Below are 21941 nucleotides of genomic sequence, written 5' to 3' on the forward strand. Positions count from 1 at the left end.
GGGCCGGGGCCTTTTGCGAATTGAGGGTTCGAAATGGAAAAAGAGGGTTAGAAAGTCGGTGCCATTCCGCTGAACTTTTGTTTTCTGACCGATAGAGGCCGGTAGAGGACTGTGCGGAAGGAAAGTTTCTGAGCGGCGGCGCCAGGATGGACTTCCCGGCCGCCCAACCGAAACCCGCCGCCGATGGTAAAATCATCTACTACCCGCCCGGAGTGAAGGAGATCACCGACAAAATTACCAACGATGAGGTGGTGAAACGGTTAAAGGTAGGCCATCCCGGCCCCTCTTCCTGCAACTCTAGCTTCTCACAGTAAATGTGTCGTCGCAGGACTGCCGAGTTCTCCTGTCAGAGCTGAAATGTCTCCTCACCCGCAGACGTTCATAAGAACACCGCTTCCTTGCTCGTCTCTAAAAGAGGAGGAATTGAATTTTAGTTCTTGTCTGTCCTCATGTGTTCTCTCAAAGCTGGAATCGGTACAGAGAACTGCTGATTTGTACATGAAATGCATCCACTGTGTTGGAGGGGGTTCTGAAGTCGAGTCATAATTACCAATTTCAGGACTATTTGTTGGTAAGCTAGGAGATATCCCTGGGTTCCACCAGATTCAGCAGGGTGGGGGAAATGACCAGGTCTAGTTCAGGGTATTCTGGACCAAAAAGACAGCACTGCTTATAACCAGCAAAGGTGAATTTCTGCAATTCATAGGTGGAGACTTGTAATTGTTTCCTATGTAAAAATCCATCAGATTTTGGAGTTTAATACTACTCACGTGTCTAATGCTTGGCAAAGTTGCTAAATTTTCATAAACAAAAGGGATCATTGCTGTAAACATACGATTTTTTTCTTGTTTGACAGCATCCTGTAGGACTGTGAGGTTTATGGCTGTTTTATTTTTTTAATCTCTCTTTCCTTTAGATACGTGAAATACTATGATACAGTAGTAATATTTCTCAACTCTGTGCCAAAAACAGAGAAGAAGATTAAGCCCTGACCAAATATTAGCACAGCTCATTTGTTAGCACCATGGTCTTTGGACCAGAATGTTGTCGTAATCTAGGATTTGGTCCTGTGCCCAGGGTGGAGATGTGGTAATGATTTTTTTGAGATCAGAAATATTCTCTTATCTGATGATGTGTTTCCCATCACAATCATATCCCCACAAAGACTGAAGGATAGAAATTCTGGTCTCACCCAGTCTCTCAGCACAGTGGAAAACATCTTAACTATAAATGTAAAGGAACTGTAGGCATCGTCCTGTGCTCTCAAAGCAGCAAGATTCATGTCTGTGTCTTGTTTCTGTGAAAATTGACCTAACTGTTCAATTACAGATTGAAATTTGTTTTCTGAATGCAAGAGTCTAACCTGGTATTTTCAAAACCGCAGTGGCATATTATTACAGAAGAACCTAGAGCTTTGTTTGGACAGAGACCTTGAAGCACAGAGTGTGCAGAATGGAGAGGAATGTGGTTTTGAAACCTTTGTGGTAAATGGGCATTCTTATTATTATTCTAATGGGAGGACTTGCATTGGTGAGCCATGCCATGCTAGATAACAGAAATAATAGGATTTCCAAGACATACATATGTGTATCATTGAATTTGACTGTTTATGTGCTGGATGTGACTTTCAGGCTAAGAGAAGGTGTTCTTTCCTCATTTTTTTCTCAAGTACTGTTAAGGAATTGTGCTGTAGACTAATTGTAAATGGGAGTTTGGTTGTGGCTCCATTGTTGCTGAAGCAACAGAGAGATTTTTCTTCTCATACTGGTATTGCTTAATCTGAGTTTGGAAATTTTTTTCATCCGTTGTTCACTTTCCCAAAACATCAAGAAAATTGGAAGAAGTATAGTGCCTTTTAGAAGTAACCCAACAAATATTCTTTTTTTGTTTTTGCTTAAAAGTGAGCATTAATCTTTGCATATGACATCCATGTTTCTTTATATCAACTTGATTTGTAAGAAGAAAATCACACTGGCATGTGGAATGTAATACAGTACTTAGAAATGCACATGAAAGTTTTGTTCAGTTTAAAGATAATTTTCCAAAGCTTTAAATATTGATAAAGGCCAGCTTGAGCAAGATGTACAGGCATGTTTTGATCCTTGCAGCTGTAGGGTTTTTGACTTGGCTATTTATCACCTAAAGATGCTCTGCGTGTATTTTTTATGTATGTTGCTGCTCTGATAGCCACCGTTCTTGGTGCAAGCACATTTTTGTTCTCTGACTTACTAAAGGTAGTCAACTTAATTGGCTGCAAATTTGTGTTGATATTAGCAACTTTTCTGATATCACATCTGTATTTTTGTGTCCAGGCTTCTACTCATAATGAAGGCTTTTCTTATTATTGGAACTTGAGACGTTCTGGGCACCTGTCCCAGAGTGCCTGAGCAGCAGCTTTTGTGCCAAGGACTTCTAAAAAGAGTGTTTTTTTTAATCCTTTCTCTCCTTCTGCTTCGGGCTGTGGGTAATAAAATGTAGGCCAGATTCATTTGCAGTGTTTTGATAGATATGTATGATAACATTAGCACTGTCCCAAAGATGGAAGTATTGAGAACTTTGAAATCAGCACATGCCTTCTGAGCAGTGCCGAAAGGAAAAGCCTCTGCATTGCACGTGTGTGTTGCACAAAGCACCAGGAGCTCAGGTACTTAGTGGTGTCAAAAATGTTTTCTAGTGTGTTAGGTTATGCTGATGGTTCAGAGCCTCCTTGGAGTATAGGATGGTACGCTGTGTGTTATTTCAGCCATTAAAGAAGTGATTCTAACAGTACTGTACTATGGCTGGGGACAAATGGCCTGAGCTTAATTGAATCTATTAAATGGACAAATGAGGCAGCTCCCAAGTAACAGTTTTGAAACTTCCTGCAAAGTGGCTACAGAAAATTTGGGGAGAGATAATATTGCTCTTTACGGTGCACCAATTCATTATATAGCAGCTGGTTTCAGAGCTATAAATCAAACGTGTGTCACGTTAGTAAGGTTTGTAGGGAGAGATAGTATCTTTTATTTAATGGAATGATGTAAGTGGAAAATAAAAAATTCGAGTCACCCAAGTCCTCCTTCAGGTCTAAAATAAAACCAGCAACTAAATACAGTTGAGAACAGTTATGTATCGGTGTTATGTTTTTTCCTTTAAGGTAGTTGAAGGAAGCCTGAGGCGCTCAGCATCTATCCTGCAAAACTTCTCAATGACCTCAAAATTAAAACAAATAGTAATTATTGACTATTGAACATTTTCAAGATTGAATGTATTTTACTGCCTTGTCAAACTTGTATAGAACTTGTATACTGTTGTCAGTAAAATATCAAATTTCTCTGATCACAAAAGAATATTTTCATATGATTTATATGTAACCTTGTCATCATTAGGAGTAGGATTAGTAGTAGTGTAATTGATTGTCACAGTTACTTAAAATAACTATACCAGTCCAAAATGCAGAGCCTTTAAAGGTGAAGTGAGAGCTGCCATTTGCAGATGTCTGCTGCTAGTCTTCCTACCCGTGTTCTCTGTCTTCTTAACAAGTGTTTTGTTTTGCCTCATGATAAAACTGATGGGTAAGCAGATCTGGGTTAAAACTTAGGAGAAAAAAAAATTACTGCATCGATTTTAGCCTGAATCATTTTCTTGCCTAGTTTTTCAGAAAAGCTGACAAATGCTTGTCTTGGCCTAGGAGAGAAAACATCTCATTTTTGGGGGGCAGTCCTGTACTGAAGAAATTTCAGAGTGGATTTCAATGTGCAGGTTTGCAAACATCTTTCTTTGAGATAGTCATGCAGAAACTATACAAAAGTCCCTATTTTTATCTTGCTGTTAATATTTTTTTCAGTAGAAGAACTGATGTGTGATGTACAAGTTCAGTTGAGGTTTGTATTGATACTTACACAATTTGATAAGTGTTTGAGGGAGACATAGGAAAAAGGAAAGTACAAACATACAAAGTACATTTAATAGGCACTGAAATACGGAAGTATAAAAACAGTTTCTGAAACTTTATGAAAGAATAGAGTGAGATGTATTTCAGTGTAGAGACTTTTAACAAAGCTTTAAGGCAGTGTAAATAAAGTTTTAATGAAATGAGCATTCTGTGGGTTAGAGTTTGTTGAGGATTATGCAGTCCTTTGTCATAGTTGGGGTAGCATGCTGGTTTTTGTTCTGGTTTTCCGGATGGGGGGAATCGGTCTTCCCGTTGTTCACAATGGGTCTGGCAGTCTTGTCACCTTCTCATGGTAACAGTCCAGCAAAGTGTTTTCTGCGAGATTCTTTTTATCTCTCTCTCCTCCAGTTCTCCCCCTGCTGCCCCACCCCGAGGCCCAGTGTGTGATCATCTGGATTAGTACTCCTGCTGTGCCTTGCAGACTTCCTTATCTCGTCCCTTGGCATTTCTAAATTAGCTGATATAAACAAAAACTCCCTATCCTTGCCATTGTCTTTTTGTATGTTCCTCAGGTTAATAGATGTTGTCTTCTTTGTAGTTGAGCTTGTTGCGTTTTTATCTCTGGAAGATTATCCTCACATCACTAGAAATTGTTAATGCTAATAACTAATGCTAATTATTATATGTGGATTTTTTTTTCCCTCTTTTAATGTTTGGATTAAGCTGGAGATCTGCAAGGATAAAAAAAAAATCTCTTTACTCACCTAATATTTCTTTATATGGCCTTTGGGATTGTATGGTATGCTGGGCGGAACTTGGATCTGCACATGTGTTGCTATTTTCAAGGAAACTAAAAAATAAAAACTAGAATGTCATCTGAGAGAAGAGAAGCTGTTTTCTGTTGTCATACACTGGGATCTGATACGTTTGAGGGGGAAAAAGATCCATATTAAGTTTGTTGGATTGCGTTAACTAACAAATACTATTTGCCAGTAGGAGATGACATCCATGTTCTCGTGGTTTAGACCTCTGACTTGCATGTCCATATGTGCTTAAATGTGACAACTGTAAGTAGCTTTGTAGAGGTTGCATTGCCAGGTTGCAAAATGATCCACAGATAATTAATTATTCTAACACTTCTTAAACTTCCATTAATTGTATTTAACTGCAGACTGCAGTTAGCAATGTTCTTGAGCTGTTGCTGGCCGCAGAAGCCTAAAGCCAAATTTTTAATTTGAATTTGCTCATAGTTTAATCTTTTTAATTAGTTTGACTCTTGCAACAATCAAGTTTTTCATTAACTAGGACAGGCCACCAGTCAGAAGAAGAAGTCTTATACTGATTTTTTATTTTTTTTTTTCTTCTTTTCTCCAATGAAGTCATAGTTCTTTTCTTTGTAAATGCCCCAATTTTCTCAATCCTTGGAGGAATAGACCATGTAGGTTCACCTAGAAGTTACTTTATTTCAAATTGATTGATGACTAAATCCTTTTCAAAGATAATTTTCTTATGTTACAACTACGTCAGTAATTAATGGCAGTTTCATGTGTATAATATTATTCGAATGGTATCCTGGCAATAAAAATATAAATGCATTGCAAGAGAAAAGCAGTCCTGGTTTGGAGATGGAGGTAGGGGTGGAAACTGAAGTTTGCTGAATTAACTGTGATAACATCTGGAAACACGGGCACTGGAATGGGCTGCCCAGGGAGGTGGTGGACGAGATAAGGTGTTCAAGGAATGTTTGGACATTGTGTTGAGGGACATGGTTTGATGAGAGCTGCTGGTGATCAGTAGATGGTTGGACTGAATGATCTTGTGGGTCTTTTCTAACCTTGGAGATTCTGTGATTCTATGATCTGACGATGAACCACTGAAATGGACAGACTAAGCCAGAAGTCTTTCTGTCCTTGTTTATTCTAATCAAAACCTCAAAGGATTATTAATAGTATTGTGCTTAGTGGTTTGTTGTCATTTTTTGGTGAGGGGTTGATGTGAACCCTAGTTTAAGAGATGGAGAATTGGAAAGCTGCCCATACTGAGAAGGGGCCGAGGGAACAACCACTAAGTTGGCTTCGGGGGCCTGATTTGGCAAGTCTGAGACGTAACTTCTGAAGTGACTGTGCATTTTGTTGCATTTTGCTCATTCAGACCACATGTTTCTTTGGTTTCAGTTATGTTTTGGAGTGCTTAGCACATCTTTGAAGCAAACCCCCTATTTCTGCTTAGGAACCTGGAAAATGACACGTTTTCTGGGAAAAGTTTGTTTCAGGCTGTATAACAGGCATCTTATAGAAACGTTGTAATAGGTAGCGGTATAGTAGGATCTGTTGCCCAATGAGGCCTAAAATACTTCTCCCCTGCAATATTTTTCTTCATTTATTGTCTTGCAGCTTCAATAAATAAATTCAGAAGTGGCTTCAAGGCTTTTTTTGTTTTTTTTTAAATGCACATAATCACATAGCAAATACTATATTAACATTAGGATTGAGGAAACGGTACAGAGATGTGAAATGTATAGATTTGTTTAACTTGGACAAGAGATTAATTGTGGTAAAAGTATAGAAAATAATTGATGCCAGGTAGTAGATTAGGAATTTCTGGTTTTGATCCCCTCTCGTGGAGAAAGGGCGTTTATTTAAATTGAAAGGTGAAATGTAAATATTGTTGAAGGTCAGCTGTTTCTCAGGGTTGTACTGGAAGGTTGTGGCAGAGCAGATCTGAATTTGGTTTGCAGCAGTGGCGTGCTTTAAAGATGTAAATCACTTACTTGAGGTGGGTGTGCCTGGCAGTATATGTTTTTATGGTATAAATGTGGAAAACTCCTGCTGTACTCAAACATTTTAAAGTAAGTTTGGATACAAGATCCTAGCCATATTGCTGTGTTCCTACAAGGAGTTTGTATGCGTAAGTTTGTGAAACAGCAGTAGCATTGGCTATGCTCAAGGCTATAAGCAAAGTGTTAATCTTGCAATAGGGCTATGAGATGAGAGAAGAAAAATTCTCTCTTGGTTTGTAGACAGTAGCGTGGAGATGGTTTATAGAAAGGAAAATGAAACATTGAGGTTACTTTTATTCCCTGTCTGCTTGAATCAGTTCATGTTACTGTGTTTGCTTAATGCCTATGTGCATCTTTTGCTGCCTAAATAAATAAATAAATAAATAAGTAGATCATGTGTATTAGAGCCATGTTTGTACTTTAAAGGAACCAAACTTATGTAGCTCCTATTCCACGTTAAACATTCTTCATATATGAAGTTCTTGAATGGGCTGCAGCATGTCCTTAATCACTGTTGGTGCCTGGAAATGTAAGACACATGCTTACTGTTGGTGTCACTCAAAGCAGTGTGCGTTGGCCGGCTCTGCATCAATAAACTAATGAACTGTATTCCCACTGCTGTGCTGACATCAGATTTTAGGTTGTTGCAAAGATGTCTTAAGCATGATGAAGTACTGCTAGAAGTAAAGAAAGATAGAAGGGCTACAAAGTGTGCTCCTGCTCAGAAACAAAAGGTGAGAATTTTCTTGTTCCTAGATATCGTGGCATATCCTAAATGTATGTTTTATTAATGTGAGACAGATGAGATGCACTTATCTGATAGAGGTGTCAGAACTGCAGTGGTGGGATCTGTTTTGCAGTCATGGTGGGGGGAGAAGTTTTGTCAAAACTTACTGTGAAGGGTAGTAGGCCTATTTAATGTTTTACTTTTCCTTAGCCCATTTTCTTCTATCTGTTTGGCAGTGGTACTCATCTTCACGATATTCTATTGTCATCAATAAATACAGCCTGTTAATTTTGCTGAAATGCTATCTGGTGGGGTCATTGGGAGTTATAGGCCTTACAATATGTTGTGAAGGTTGCATTTTTTAAATACCTTTTCATAGAAATTATGACAGCCATCTTCAGGAGATTTGTCAGAAGTGTCCAAGTTGTTGAAATAGTACAGAAGTTTTATGGTGGCAAAATATATTTGTAAGCATTAAAGAGATGCACGTTTGTTTGTTTCTACTTAAAAATACCCTTTTTAATGGATGTAGGAGAAAAGGGTTTTAAAAGAACTTTGGATAAATGAAATTTTTTTGCAGTTCTTTTCTTCTCCTCCCTTCCTTCTGTACTGGGCGCAGCACAGTTCTTAAGAGGCTTTACTCTTCAGTAGTTATGGGAGTGGTTAGTAGTGTGAACTTCACTGTGCAGTCATTGAAGAGTTCCCTTTCATTTGCAATTGTAGTCTGTCTTTCCTAGAACTTCCTGTGGAAATAACCTGACTAACCATCAGGGAATAGCTTCAGATTTGCAGATTTACAAAATGCATTTTAATATTGTACAACATGCTGATCTCGAAGCTATTTTATTGCTATATCTGACGTGAGAGACCATTAAAATGCCAACTTCAAACTTGTGCTTACCGTGAAAATCCTGTTACTGTAGTTCTTATTGCTTGAGAATTAGCTTCACAATTGGTGAAAAAGATAAAAGCAACTAATTGAACGTAGGAGGTGCTTAGTAGGAAGATGATGTGAAGTTTGAGCCTTGCAATTGGATTATCTGATGCTGTAGTGTGGGTGTGAAAAGAGTAAGTACTGGAATCAGTTACTGTTCCTGAAAACAAACAAACAGAAAGTGTTTGACTGTATGTATAATCAATGGACATTCAGATGGTATGTGTATATATATATATATACACACACAATATACAGGAGCTTGGCTAATATAATTTATATTGGAGAAATGAGAGAAAGTCACTCACCCTGTCCTGGGCTCGCGAGATGAAGTCCTGATGGAGCGGATCTCCAGAGAGATCCTTCCCTACTGGCAGTCAGCTCTTAATGGGTCTAGGAGAGGTGGAGCCAGGCTCCACCCCTTCCTGCAGCACAGGTGAATTGCCTTCACCTGTGCTCTCGTGGCTGACTCATTGCTCACCTCAGGTGATTAATCAGAGGTTCAGGCCGTGATTCAGCAGCCATACACTGTACTTCCGTAGGAAGGAAAATGCTGCCAGATTGTTCCCTTCAAATTTTTTGTTCAGTGGTCAAGGTAGGGTAAGTCAGGTTACTTTAATACAGCTTTGTGTTCCTGCTCTAAAATATATGCATGTACTTAATTATCCCAAGAGCAGTAACACCTGTGTATAGTAAGCTCATCATTGAAATTTAATCAAACCACGGTCATAATTTAGTAGGGAGTTATTTGAAACTAAATTTTAAGGAACATGGAAATTCTTCTTGTGATTTAAAGTAATAAAACATGATATTCAGTTACTTATCTGTCACTAGCTGCAATGCCTCCCTGTGAGCTTCAGTTCTAATGTCCTCATCAGTTTGAAAGGATGTAACTTTTCTAAAACACTTTGTTTACATGGAACAGCAAAGAGGAATCATTCAGAATTATACTCTTTTGTGCAGTGACATAATGGTATGAAAGGGTACCTGAAGGGAAGTTTTAATTCTTAAGCTGTTCCAGCAATGAGATGAAATAGTTTTCTTTCTTTTGGTGGTGGAAACAGAATTTGGTATTCTGGGAAGAGGTGGAAGAGGTGGAAAAGGTTACCCTATGGACTTTTTGTTATATTTAAACAAGCAATTCTTTCTCAGCGTTGAATTGCTGTCGAGTTAACATTCATTCACTTAAAAATTAAAGTAGAAATTAAAACAAGAGAATTGTGAAGGTTTCTGCTGAAAGTACATTTATTGAAATACCTCAGTCATCCTTCGCAAATGTAGATGGTGCATGTCACTATTTCTGCAAAACTTCTAATCCGTCTCTTATCTAAAGCTTCTCTAAAGACAGTAAAATTCCAGTGGCAAGAAAATAAGTACTGTTTTTGCTTCTATCTGTAAATGCTGGCTAGGATGATCTGGGACTCCTGATCTAGGAGTTGCGTTGGTGAGCTGTTAGTGACATGGTTTTCTTAGAAAACATACATGAAATATGAAGGTAGGCATAACTCTGCAGCCTGAGGAAAAATAGAAAATCAGGAAATGAGATTTCAGCTGTATTCTAGTTGAAACTGGTAATCTAGACAGCTTTGCAATGATGAGATGTTGGCTTTCAGCTACAGATCTGTCTTTGTGGAATATGTATGCATTGGTACAACTGGAAGTGAGTCAGCTGAAAACCTAGTAAGTTTTAAAAATATCTTTTGAACTGGGAGTGAAAAGCAGTTTAAAGACTATGTTTGTCAACCTCAGCTGGAGAAGTGAGCACAGCACATAGCATTTTCCAAAGGCAGTTTTACGTTCCCAGCCTGTATTTCCTGTAAAGGTTAAAACGCCTTCAGACAGATTACAAAGTAGAAGTGCTGCCAGTTAATTTTGTTTAATTTTGACAACTTTGTAATTTGGAACTTCGTTTTGGACCTTGTGCTGGGATGTCAGAGTATACTGGCCTGAATTGGATTTGTTATGCCAATATGAAACCGTATTCATTTTCTCCATGAGTTCTGTACTGCAGTTTGTCTCAAACTTTTTCTGTCTCTTGAGAAGTGGCACAGCAGGACTGTGCCCCAATTCACACTGTCTTAACCTTCTTCAGAATCATTCCTACTTCAGTCCATACATGGGCTGTGATGAGTATAAAAGTTTCTGTATAGAAACTGATTCAGCTCCTGTCAACGCTTTGGTTAAAGGGCTGCATCGTGAAGTAGCCGCATGTTGTGAGTAAGCTTTGTCTAAGCTGACCTGCGTAGCAGATATTTTAATCTAGTCAAAAAGCAAGATAGTTTATCTAAAAACTCAAAATGTTAAGTCCTCTTGTATATCATGTTTTGGAAGCTTGTTGTTCTTGCAGTGCTGCACCTGAGTACTTTGAGTATTCTAAGCTGATGCTGCTACTGAAGAAAAGAGTTTTTCATCTTTAACCCTGCTGCTATTGCTATTCTGAGTTCCAATTCAAAGTTGTTTTCCTTCTTCAAGTCAGCAGTTCTCTCAAGGTTGTAGAAGCAAATCAAGTTTGTGAAGACTAAGACGAGAAAAATGAAAAACGGAGATATGGAGTGAGGGAAGGACTGTGGAGCAGGGGAAATAATGAAGTTGGAAAGGATGAAGTTGCTATACCAGTAGCTGGAGGATTACTTTTAATCAAACCCTGCTGTGCTTCACTGTATTGGAATGTGTGGACAGGTGAACGACGGAGCCAGACAAGTGGTTGTGATTGTGGACCAACTTTTTCCCACGTGCCAGTCCAGGTGTTTGTGCTTCCCTCTCCTTGTGCTGGCAGAATCTGTGGCAGTCTTGGGGTGGTACGACTGTTACATTCAGTAACAGTTTAATTTGAGACATTGTTCATTTCATTCGATGTTATTAGCTCAACTTAAGGATAAACTAAACTGCACCCTGAGATAGGGCCGAAGCAGTCCTGCCCTCCCCTGTGGGGCTACCTTTGTCTTGTACTGCCTGTAGCACTCGTGCAGCCATGTGAAAGATTTTTCGGTAGTGCCACTCGTCGATCCTGTGAGTGCTGATGTAGTGAAGGGATGGAAGTGGCAGATTTAGATTAACTTGCACTGCAGTGAAATTGCACCCTAAGAATTGCAACGCCTGCCCCCACCCTGGTTTGGTGAGACAAAATGATGTCTCTTGTTTCAGAGAGCCTCAAATTTAAACATAAGCAGTGTGCTACACTGGAAGCTCATGCTGTGTTCGTACACAGGTGTGAATTTTGCTGGTGCTGGTGGTTTTGAACTGATGTGAATGTTGTGAGATCCTGAATGAATTTTCTAATGTTCTAACAGATTGGCTAGAATAATAGATCGTACCATTCATGTTAATATATAACTGCTTTCAAAATAAATGGATTTTATGTTGGAGCACAGAACTGGTGGGTGTCATATATAATGAGAGGTTCTTACACTTCTCCTTTGTCTACGAATGTTTGGTTTTCTGCTTTCTCCCGTCATTACCTTTTTTGTTTGAACAAAAGAAATAGAATTTGAGGCTTTAGTGTTTTTCAGGCTGCCCTATGCCTGGTGGCTCACAGTTCTGTACTGGTATTGTGATAAAGAGATGTGGGCTTTGATGTTTAGACTGGTCTTTTCCTGTTCTGCAGTCCAAACTACAGTCTTGTGCTGTGACTTGAACTGGAGTGTGCGGGACAGGCCATTGCTTGCAGACGGATTTGTCCTCGTGCCAGCTCTCGTTCTTTTTCCCCCTCCTAATGCCTGCTGCAGTTGATTGTTCTTTAAACAAAGGCTTGTGTGAACTTACATGTTCATACAGAGAAATGAATCTTCTAGATAATCATAATTTTTTTTTAAAAAAGGTACCTCCCAGCAGCTAAGCACCAGAAAGAGCTTGCTCTTTTTTCTCTGCCAAGAATGAGCTAGTAAATACTAGAACCTTTTTCTGTCAGCCTAAAGCCAGCATTAGTAACACAGCACAGGACTCATAGGTAGGCCATGGATTTTCTGTTATGCATTCATTTGTTCCACAAATATTGATAGAAAGCAAAAACACTTCTTAAAATGGTAGCCATTTAACTTGAATTTCTTATGCTCTTACGTTCTGAAAAATATGCAGACTGTTTTTTTAAGGACCCCTTAATTAAACAAAAAACACTGAAAAATGTTCAAGCATAATGTTGCTTATTCTTTGAAGATTCAGTGTTTGCAGAGAGCTTGCACTTTTGTGGTGCTGTATGCATTGAAAATCTGTAGTTGCCAAACTTTTTTTTTTCCCTTAGCAATGTGTGTGTAAGATATAGAAACTTCTTATGAGAATAACTGCACAGGAATGTTGCCAGAAACTGTTATATGAAGTTATATGGGTAGTTTTGATTATACAGATCTTCTCCTTGAAATGATTTGATTTCATCTCATGTTCTTGAGGGAGTTTGTGGCTTGTTTTTAGTTGTTTCAATTCATATTGTTATTTAAGCAAGTCTTTAATTGACATCTTAAATTCAGAAAGCTTTGCAATAACAAAAAAGAAAGGAATGTGTGGATCTGTGTTGCGTGTATCACCAGTTATTCTATCGGGGCTCCTGAATTCAGCTGTTATAAAAAAAATGTGGAGAGCTTAGGTGGGTATTGATTCAAAATCTGTAACTGAATTCCTTATCTGATTATACAGGGAAAAACTATAAGCAACTGGTACCAGTCATGAGCAATAAATCAACTGCTCTGTGGCTTGACCAGTGCAAGGAAACTTGGATATGTTGGTAGTCGATGACAGTGCTGTTGCAAAGAGAACCTATGTAAATGTTAAACTGAGTTTGCATTGTCTTAATTTGAACTAGAATGCATGCACAGTGTCTTAGTGAAGGTGAAGGGGGGAGGTGTCCTGATTTTTACAGAATTGTAGGGGTTGGAAGGAGCCTTTGGATATCATCAAGTCCAACCTCCCTACTGAACTAAGTTCCCTAGAGTAGGTCATGCAGGTGGGCATCCAGGCAGGTTTTGAGTATCCCCAGAGAAGGAGGTTCCACAACCTTTCTGGACAGCCTCATGTAAGGCTCTGTCACCCTCGCAGTGCAGAAATTATTGCTCCTGTTCATTTTCCTGGACTTCTCTGGGATTGACTACCAGGGACTACTATTTTCTTAGCCAAAATGAGTGATAAGCATTTTGTATTTTTGTCTGTGTAAGTGAATATTATGTATCAAATTGTAATTATATGTATTATATATCTCTTGTATCTCACTTTCCTAAGAATCAAGTCTTTTCTGAAATCTTCCTTTTGATGTGTAAAAACAGCTCCTAAGCGAATTCAAAACAGATGTTGTAGTCTCTTTGGATGGATGGATGGATGGCCATGATGTGTGTTTCTACATGGGTTTACCACTGTCGACGTAAGCTTGTGAGTGAGCAACCAGAGCTATGGCAAAAGACATACTTAAGTTGAAGCTGAACAAGGCAGTGGATTCAAATGGGCAGCAGGAAGCTTCTTTATGCATCCTTCAGTTTTCTTTGCTGGCTGTTTCTCTGATTATTTTTTTTAAATTATTTTTATTTTTTATTATCATTATGATTTTAATTATTTTTTTTAATGTTAATCCGGTGCTGCACTTACTACTGGTGTGGAAACCACTGAGATTCAAGATATGGGGGTAGCACCTTCTGCCCTCTGTTTGACTAGGAGTTTCAGCCCTATCCCTATTTTGATTACTAACCCTGCTCTTAACATCTGGACTGAAACTGCATCGTGAACGTAGCTGTATTTTGGGAATACCTATCAGAAATACTGAAACAGTTCCTTCAATTTAACATACTTAGGCCACAATTTGCTGTCTTCTGTAGTAATTTTTAATGAAATAAATAGTCAAATATTTGGTCTCAGCACTTTTCTTGAAGGTGCTAAAAGGCTTTGTCTTAATGCCTGAGTTTTAGGCACTGGAGATTTTGCTTGATAGCTTTTCTTCCCTGATCGTAAATCTTGGCTAACAGCACATTTACGATTTCAAATCAACTCCTGCAGTTATTAAAGACTGTTGTAAACCTCTGTAAACAATCTGTAGGCCAAAGTGCACTTGTAAATTCCTCATTTCTTTCTATACAGATGTACTGCAAAATATTTAAACATTGTACAAAAATAAAAGCCAAGCAAACAAGACCAGCAGAGCAATACATGATAAATCTTTGTAGAATGAAAAAGTGAGAAAACATGCACAGCAAGATACTACAGTCCACAGGTTTGGGATAAACTATTTCAGGATTCTACTGACCTACATGCTGTGATCATGAGGGTGATTTTAAAAAAAAATCAACAACAGAAGATTATACCTATAGAACATGAATTAAACTGCCAAGTTTCACACACTTTGGATTCTGAACCATAGCTAATGCAAAGGAATTAAGCACTGTACATAGAATCATAGAATGGCCTGGGTTGAAAAGGACCACAATGATCATCTAGTTTCAACCCCCCTGCTATGTGCAGGGTCTCCAACCACCAGAGCAGGCTGCCCAGAGCCACATCCAGCCTGGCCTTGAATGCCTCCAGGAATGGGGCATCCACAACCTCCTTGGGCAACCTGTTCCAATGTGTCACCACCCTCTGTGTGAAAAACTTCCTCCTAATATCCAACCTAAACCTCCCCCGTCTCAGTTTGAAACCATTCCCCCTTGTGCTATCACTGTCCACGCTCATAAACAGCCGTTCCCCCTCCAGTTTATATGCTCCCTTCAAGTACTGGAAGGCTGCAATGAGGTCTCCCTGGAGCCTTCTCTTCTCCAAGCTAAACAAGCCCAGTTCCCTCAACCTTTCCTCATAGGAGATGTGCTCCAGCCCTCTCCTACCTGCAAGTTTAAAACAAACATAGGGAGTTTCTGTGAGTTTTAGGACCTGAAGGCAATAACTTTATAGGTTAGAATGCTGTTAGATTTGAACAGCTAAATGTTGTGCTTTGGTAATATATTCATATCAGTTGATTCATTTTAACAGTCACGTGATCAATAATTTAATGTTCTCCTTTATAGTTTGTAGGTGAGAGATCTGATCTTTTTATAGATAACTTTTCCCATCCTTTTTTCTGTTTTCACAGTCAATGTGGTTTTTTGTTTTTGTTTTTTTTTTTGTTAGGTTATTTTGTTTCAGTTTGTTTTGTTTTCTGAAGCACTTTTTGTATATCCAGCATGTGTCTGTGGACTGCTATTCTGAGGTCACTGCAGCTGAGCTGAAGTTTTATTGATTCTCTGTTCACTTTTTGAGGAAGGGAAACAAAACAAAGATCATTTTTTAACAATGAGGCATTATTTTTGCTCTTTGCTTCAGGCCACTGGAAGCCAGTGCACTTGATGAAGTGTGCACTTTCTCATGTTTTCTGGGCAGCTTCTGTAAGCTGAGGCTTGTAAGCTTCTCAGATTTCCTGAGTCACTGGCCCTGTCTCTTTGTCACAGATGCAGGCATTTGTGAGATGACCAAATCCTCTGCCCGTGGGGGCCAGATCTGTGTTCACACTTGGGGCACAGGCCAGTATTGCTTCGGGTGTCTGAGCGTACAAAGGGAATCAGCTTCATCGTTCTACTGTTTCAAGTGAAGGCAAAAGTTGTGCATGTTGCTTCACTGTTGTGACTGTCTAAAGACACGAGTGACAGACTTGTCCAATGAGCTCATAAAAGCTGTAAGACTGATTTAAAATGACTTCTGGTTTCTGAGGTTGTTTAAAGAAGGTACTAAATATTTTAAACAAGCAAAAGGCATAACATTAATAGTGGCATTACCTCAAAAAATGAATCAAGTTTTATGTTGTTTTGTACTTTTAATGTTGAAATATCTCTAATTTTCTCTTGGATAAAAGATTTCCTGGGTAAATGTAACATATGTAAGTGGTTGGAAAAAGATAAAACTACCTTAAGTCTTTTGATTTTATTTTTAATTTATTTCTGTTCTCATTAAGTGGTGGTGCACCTCTCAAAATTTTTCTTGGTTGCTATTTCAGACATTCTTTATGAGAATGTTGCTGGCAGCCGTTTAAATGATATTTAGCACTTGCAAATTGCTGATTTCAGCAACATATTTTAGATAAATCTTGTTTTAATCTAAATTCAAAATGAATAATTATGCAACGGAACGTTTCTAAACAGTCTGGTTTTCTTTTTAAGTAGGAAAATGTCACGAGTTCTATACAGTGACCTTTCAGCCTTTGTAACTTTGTCTGTTTTTGTTCTTTCTTGTGTAGTGTATTTATAGACAATATATCTTTGCTTAGATAATGAAATAGTGACAGTAGGTGGAGAGCATCAAAATAAAGCAGAAGTGGATGTAGAAGTTAAAAATGGGGAAGTGTTGCCTAATAACAGTGATGCAGTAAGAATGGTCTGTGGGGTCTGGCTAATGGAGAGTGCCTGGTGATGTCTTCATCTGAAGTCTGTACTTAGGAAAGAGGGAAAATTGTTGAGGTCTCTGACTTTTTGGGACATGAGTGATCTTCACATATTTCCCTAAGAAAATCATAACATGAGAAGGCTCTCTGCCGTAACTTAGAAGGCGAAGCAGTTAAAAGCGTGTTGAAATCTTTCAGCAAAAACGAATCCTTGCAATAATGTTTTGTTTCTGATATGTTGCCTGCTACTTATCTTGGCAAAATCAGCAGCAGTAAAGCTGCAATTGCATATGAGGAATGCTGAGGGACAGGTATGGCAGTTGCTGGCATATTCTAACTAGCCACAAGGCGAAAATCTGACAGAACTGATAAGCAACAGTTGCAGAACTCTTGTGGAAAAAAATGAGTTACTTGAATTTCTCAGAACATGAGGAAAAGTTCCCAGATAAGACTTCATTGGCCTGAAATTAAAATAACTGCAGAAAATAAACAGAAACACAACAGTTTGGGGAGGTAATGCACAATACTGCCCATGCAGGAAGGTACAGTAGAGCTCTCTTACAGCAGTCCTTTATTTCTATGTATTTACTAAATTAGATGCCCCAGAATCTCATGTTTCTGGGAGAAGAACATTTGCTGTGGATCAGGGAGGAGGAGGTGACTTTGAATTAGTTCAAGATAGCTGTTTGGTTCTAAAGTGTAATTAACAACGTGGTTCGAATTGCTAAACAAGTGAAAATCCAGTCTTGTGACTGGTGATAGGATGGGTATAGATGGACAATTCCAGAAAATAAAAACACATTTGAGGCAGACACAGGAATGTGTAAGTCTGTTCGTTTTTTTTTCCCTCTTTTCTGTCCCTTTCTCTCAATCTCCTACAGTGTCCTTTTTAAGGCAGTTATGATGGCAATATCATATAGCAGTTGAATTTATTGTAGGCCTTTCATACTGCCTTTTTTTACCTACATAGTACTAAGGTACATGGGCATGTCATCATCTTTTACCAGGCTTATTTCTTAGAAACTTCCTTCTGCCTTTAGAATCATTCTGTTTCTGTGCACCATGGGTTTGACTTTTTTATCAGCAGCGTTAATTCTTTCAATGTCCCACCCACCCATTTTATATATTTTTGGTAGAAAATTCTAGGAGGGGAAAACTTTGTTAAAATATTTTTTTATTCTTTTTAATACAGATGAGAAATCAGTGTTTATTACCAGGGATACTTGTCACTATATCAAAGTAAAATAATTTAAATTTACATAATAAATTCTACAAGTACCACACTTTCCATGCAGTAATTACACTTTTTTTTTTCCCCATCAATGCTAAAGAAATAAGTAAGACTTGCAACCAGCAAACTAGAAGTTCCCAATTCTTGCAGCCTTTTTTTTTTCCCCCCCAGCAACTCAGTGCTCTTAGTGGGCTACCAAAAAACGAAGTGACCACATAAACAGTGAGCAAATGCCTGCATTTTGCCTTCAGTCCATCCTAGAAGAATAAAGAGCCCCATTTTGAACTTGGTGGCCACCTAAAGGGAATTTATTTATTTATTTATTTATTGCTAGTAATGTACCTAATGCGTAGCAAAGGGTAAAAAGGGTAACAGAATTTTCTGATAAAATGATAATGATTCTTCTTTGGAGAATTCATATTTATCTGAATAGAAAATCTTTGCAGTCATTTCCAGCTTGATGCATGCAGTAACTGATAGACCCACCAGCTGTTTGCTGATCTCCATGGCATTGGGCTGAGTGGGGATGTCGGTTCTAGGCAGTGAGTTCTGTGGAGCAGGTTCTGGTTAAAGCACCATCAGTTAGGTTTTGTTGTTGTTTCTGGTCTGTAGTATCAATTTGGATTGTGAAATAACATGTGTTGTTTTGTAGTAGGTTGCTTTGTTTGTTTTTACTATTTGGCAATTCTCATTTTTATCCAGTCTTTCACATGGAAATGGAAACCCACCATCTGTGTTCTAGATGATCTCCATTAATGAGAGCCTTTTATTAAGGCTCCAGTAGGTAACAGGCACACAGACAAAATTCTTTGGCACAGCTTTATCACCAGGCACAGGTTCAGGTTGGGACATCACATCGTTGCCTCCTGCAGTTCATTCAGGCTAAGTGCAACCTGCTTCTTAACAAAGCCAGAAAATGAATGCCACAGCTGAAGAATATTTTCTTGTTGACGTTGATACTTTCATGTGCTCCTGTACGCGGTGGCACTATGTCTAATTGCCAGTCATTAAAGAGGTTCTGCTAAATAACTTCTAATTTCTTTCTTCTGTTACTGTTCTGTTGCAGCTGAAGATCAAGATTACAAATGTTTTGCATAGTTTTTCTGCTTCAATAGATGTAGTTAACTTTTCAGTTCACCATAATTTACAGGATTGCTGAAATACAAAAACTGTGTATTCTTAGAAGGTAATGGATTTGTTTGTTTGTCTCACTTATTGGTTGTGTAGGAAGGAAAGCAGGCACAGGCATGCCATGCCTTTTACATCTTCTTTGTGGGTGAGTCAGGAGGACTGTATGATGTACCATGGAACACAAGTGCACTGTAGTGTAGTAGTAAGCATGAATCTGTTTTTGAAATATTGTTAGTACTGTAAGTGTAGTCTTCTAGTTGTGTTTCAAAGTTCAAGTCTAAGACTTGATTTCGTTGTGAGAATTGAGACTAAATGTTTACTGCAAAATGAAGCCTTGCACTCAGTTCACATTAAAAAATGAAAATAGTTTCTTGTTCAACACCATCTCCTGTCCTCTGGAAGAAGAAATGAATTATCCCGCAGCAATGAGTTGGTTATAAAGAATCCTCACTTTCACATCTGGAGGTTATTATAAAAGTACTTGGGAAACTGCACGTGGAAATAGAGACTCTTTCACCACAGGGAATACAATTGTAAGAATTTTTTTTAGTCTTACCCCAACCATACGTAGCACTTGCTAGTGTACCTTAGGGGAAGAGGTTTAATGAAATGCTTCTGATTGTGTCTTGAATTACAATTATAATACTTAAAGAATAGTCCTTTTAGTCCCTCTGCAAATACTCTTCTGTTATGTATCTATGAATTGGGAGTGAAGTTTCTGAGAAAGCGGAAGGTTTTCAGTGTTTTAATTTATGAAATGTTAACCTTCTTCGGAGTACTTAAACAACTGTTAGACTTTGGCAGGGAAAACTGGAAAGAATCCTATTCTGAATCTTTCTAGTAATAAAGACTAGATACCGCTGCAGATTGAATTGCTTAACAAAATTAGTATTGGTGCTGTGGCACCACACTCTAATAACAGATATCTCCAAGGTGGTATGCAGCTTAAGTATGAAGAGTGTTGATTAGTATTTCCACTGTCTCTTCCTTCTCATTATTTGAGAAGAAGTATACACCCATTTAAAGCTTGTGATTTGATTTGGAGAATTATAGTTTGTATCATAGCAAACTGGGCAACACAGTTTTAAACCAGGATAACAAAATACTTGGAAGAATTTGAGTATGGAAAGAACAAACTAACAGTATTTTCCAACACTTTTTATAATGAATTATTTTTAAAGATCTTGGATTGAGTCGCCTGGAATCAAAAACTGACTATAAACAAGAAGTAGATTTAAGGAAATAGTTTTTTATTAATGACAGAGTGTAGAATTAACTAAGAAAAAATAGCATGCTCGATAACTTTTTTTTTTTTAGCTGTCTGGGAAATGATGAGGTGAATTGGTTTGGTTGGATTCTGTGAGGATTTCATAGAATTCCTAGTCAGTCAGATATTTTAAAGTGGATGAGGTGAATCCAGTAGAAGATCTTAGACTTAATAAAAAGGTAAGAAATGTGAAGAGAAAACAAGTATTTGGTGAATTTATGTTTTAGAGGACTAAAGGAATAGCAATGCATCGGCATAGACCATATAGTGAAACCTTTCACTGAGCAACTTCTGTCTAGAAAGGCAAATGGACCATAAAGTTGTGTTATGAGCAGGACTTCAAACAGCCATGGATATTATGCTTCCTTTCTAGAAATCAGGCATCTGTGCTAATCTTAAAACTGTGTGAATATGCTCTGTGACACTGCACTTCTGGTGACCCTTTGGAGGAAGAGATGAGAATAATAAAGATGGTGAAAACACAATGAAAGTGATGATGTAGAGATGTAAATGGATAAGTTAAGTTCTGCTGTCTCAGATCATGAGACAAAACGAGGAAATACATCATTAAATTTAAAATGAATAAATGGATTGATGTATTGGATACGAGTTTTGGAATTTCCTGGACCAGAATGTTTCTGAGACAAAGAATTCAAAATTATCAGTGATCACATCCTATACATATGTTGGTTTCTAATGAACAGAGTTAAAGATGTGTTTAGGGGAGACTAGTAGGATTTGAATACAGCTGCCAATTGAATACAGGCCTCATGTGCTTGTCACTGTTAAGAGTCTGCATTACGGTTAAGTGAAGAGCTTGGTTTATCTACCAGAAGAATAAATTCTCCCTGGTCTTGGCCACTGAATTGTCTTTTCCCATCTGCTGGCTTATCTATTTATGCCTGTCAGAAAACCAGCCGAGATATTCTCCTAGGAGGTTTTGTGCATTTCACATCAACTAGCAGTTACCCAGCAGATGTTGGAGCCAGTGCAAAATGTGTGGTGGCACTGCATGACCAGAAGCAGGACAGGATGAGTAACGTGGGAGGGAAAGCAGATGGTGGCAGCGAGCAGTTTAACAGGATCTCTGTGTCACGTGGAATCAAAACTGTAAGTACCGGGAGAGGGGTTTAAACTGTGCTCTGCTGTGATTCCTGCTTGGCAGACTGGTCTGAAATTTTGTCTGTGCTTCATCTTGCTGTGGTATTTCATACCCTGTCACTATGTACAGAACTTCAGAGAAGTAGAGTGTCAGTAAAAGCTGTGCTGGGTACTGTGTTCTTGACTTAGTACTTGCTCTTGACTGAGTTCAAATCCGCAGAGCCAGTCATTAGTTGCTGAATTTAAGATCAGCTCCAAGATTATTTTTACCTTCGGTAAGTCAGTTACAAGGGAAATTCTCTTAAATTCCTGGCCGTTAACACTGGTTATAATCTGCTTTCTCCTAACCAACAAATTTTAGTATCTTCAGAACAAACAGAAGCATGATCTGTTTGGATGGAGTTCTTTAACAGTTTGAAGGACTCTCTTTCAAAGCAGAGAGAGATGAAAAAGGTCTTGTATTGTACAGTAGTCAATATAAATGAATTTATAGGATGTTCTTACGTGAGGGATAGTGGCTCCTGCTTAAGAAAAAAAGAAATAGACTTGGCTGTAAAGTAGTATTTGTCTTGGAGGAGAA

At 38.4% G+C, this 21941-nt stretch overlaps 1 protein-coding gene across 1 annotated transcript in view; it reads left to right on the forward strand.

Annotated features, from left to right (window-relative positions):
- The first annotated feature begins 99 nt into the window (after positions 1-99).
- PDS5A (PDS5 cohesin associated factor A) overlaps positions 100-21941 on the forward strand; it is a 71400-nt gene continuing 49558 nt past the window's right edge. Inside the window, exon 1 of the mRNA XM_010710273.2 lies at positions 100-266. Within this exon, the coding sequence (XP_010708575.2) occupies positions 147-266 (120 nt within the window). The 5' untranslated portion in view covers positions 100-146. The remainder of the gene's footprint in view (positions 267-21941) is intronic.

Source organism: Meleagris gallopavo, chromosome 4, assembly GCF_000146605.3.
Source record: "Meleagris gallopavo isolate NT-WF06-2002-E0010 breed Aviagen turkey brand Nicholas breeding stock chromosome 4, Turkey_5.1, whole genome shotgun sequence".
NCBI lineage: Eukaryota > Metazoa > Chordata > Aves > Galliformes > Phasianidae > Meleagris > Meleagris gallopavo.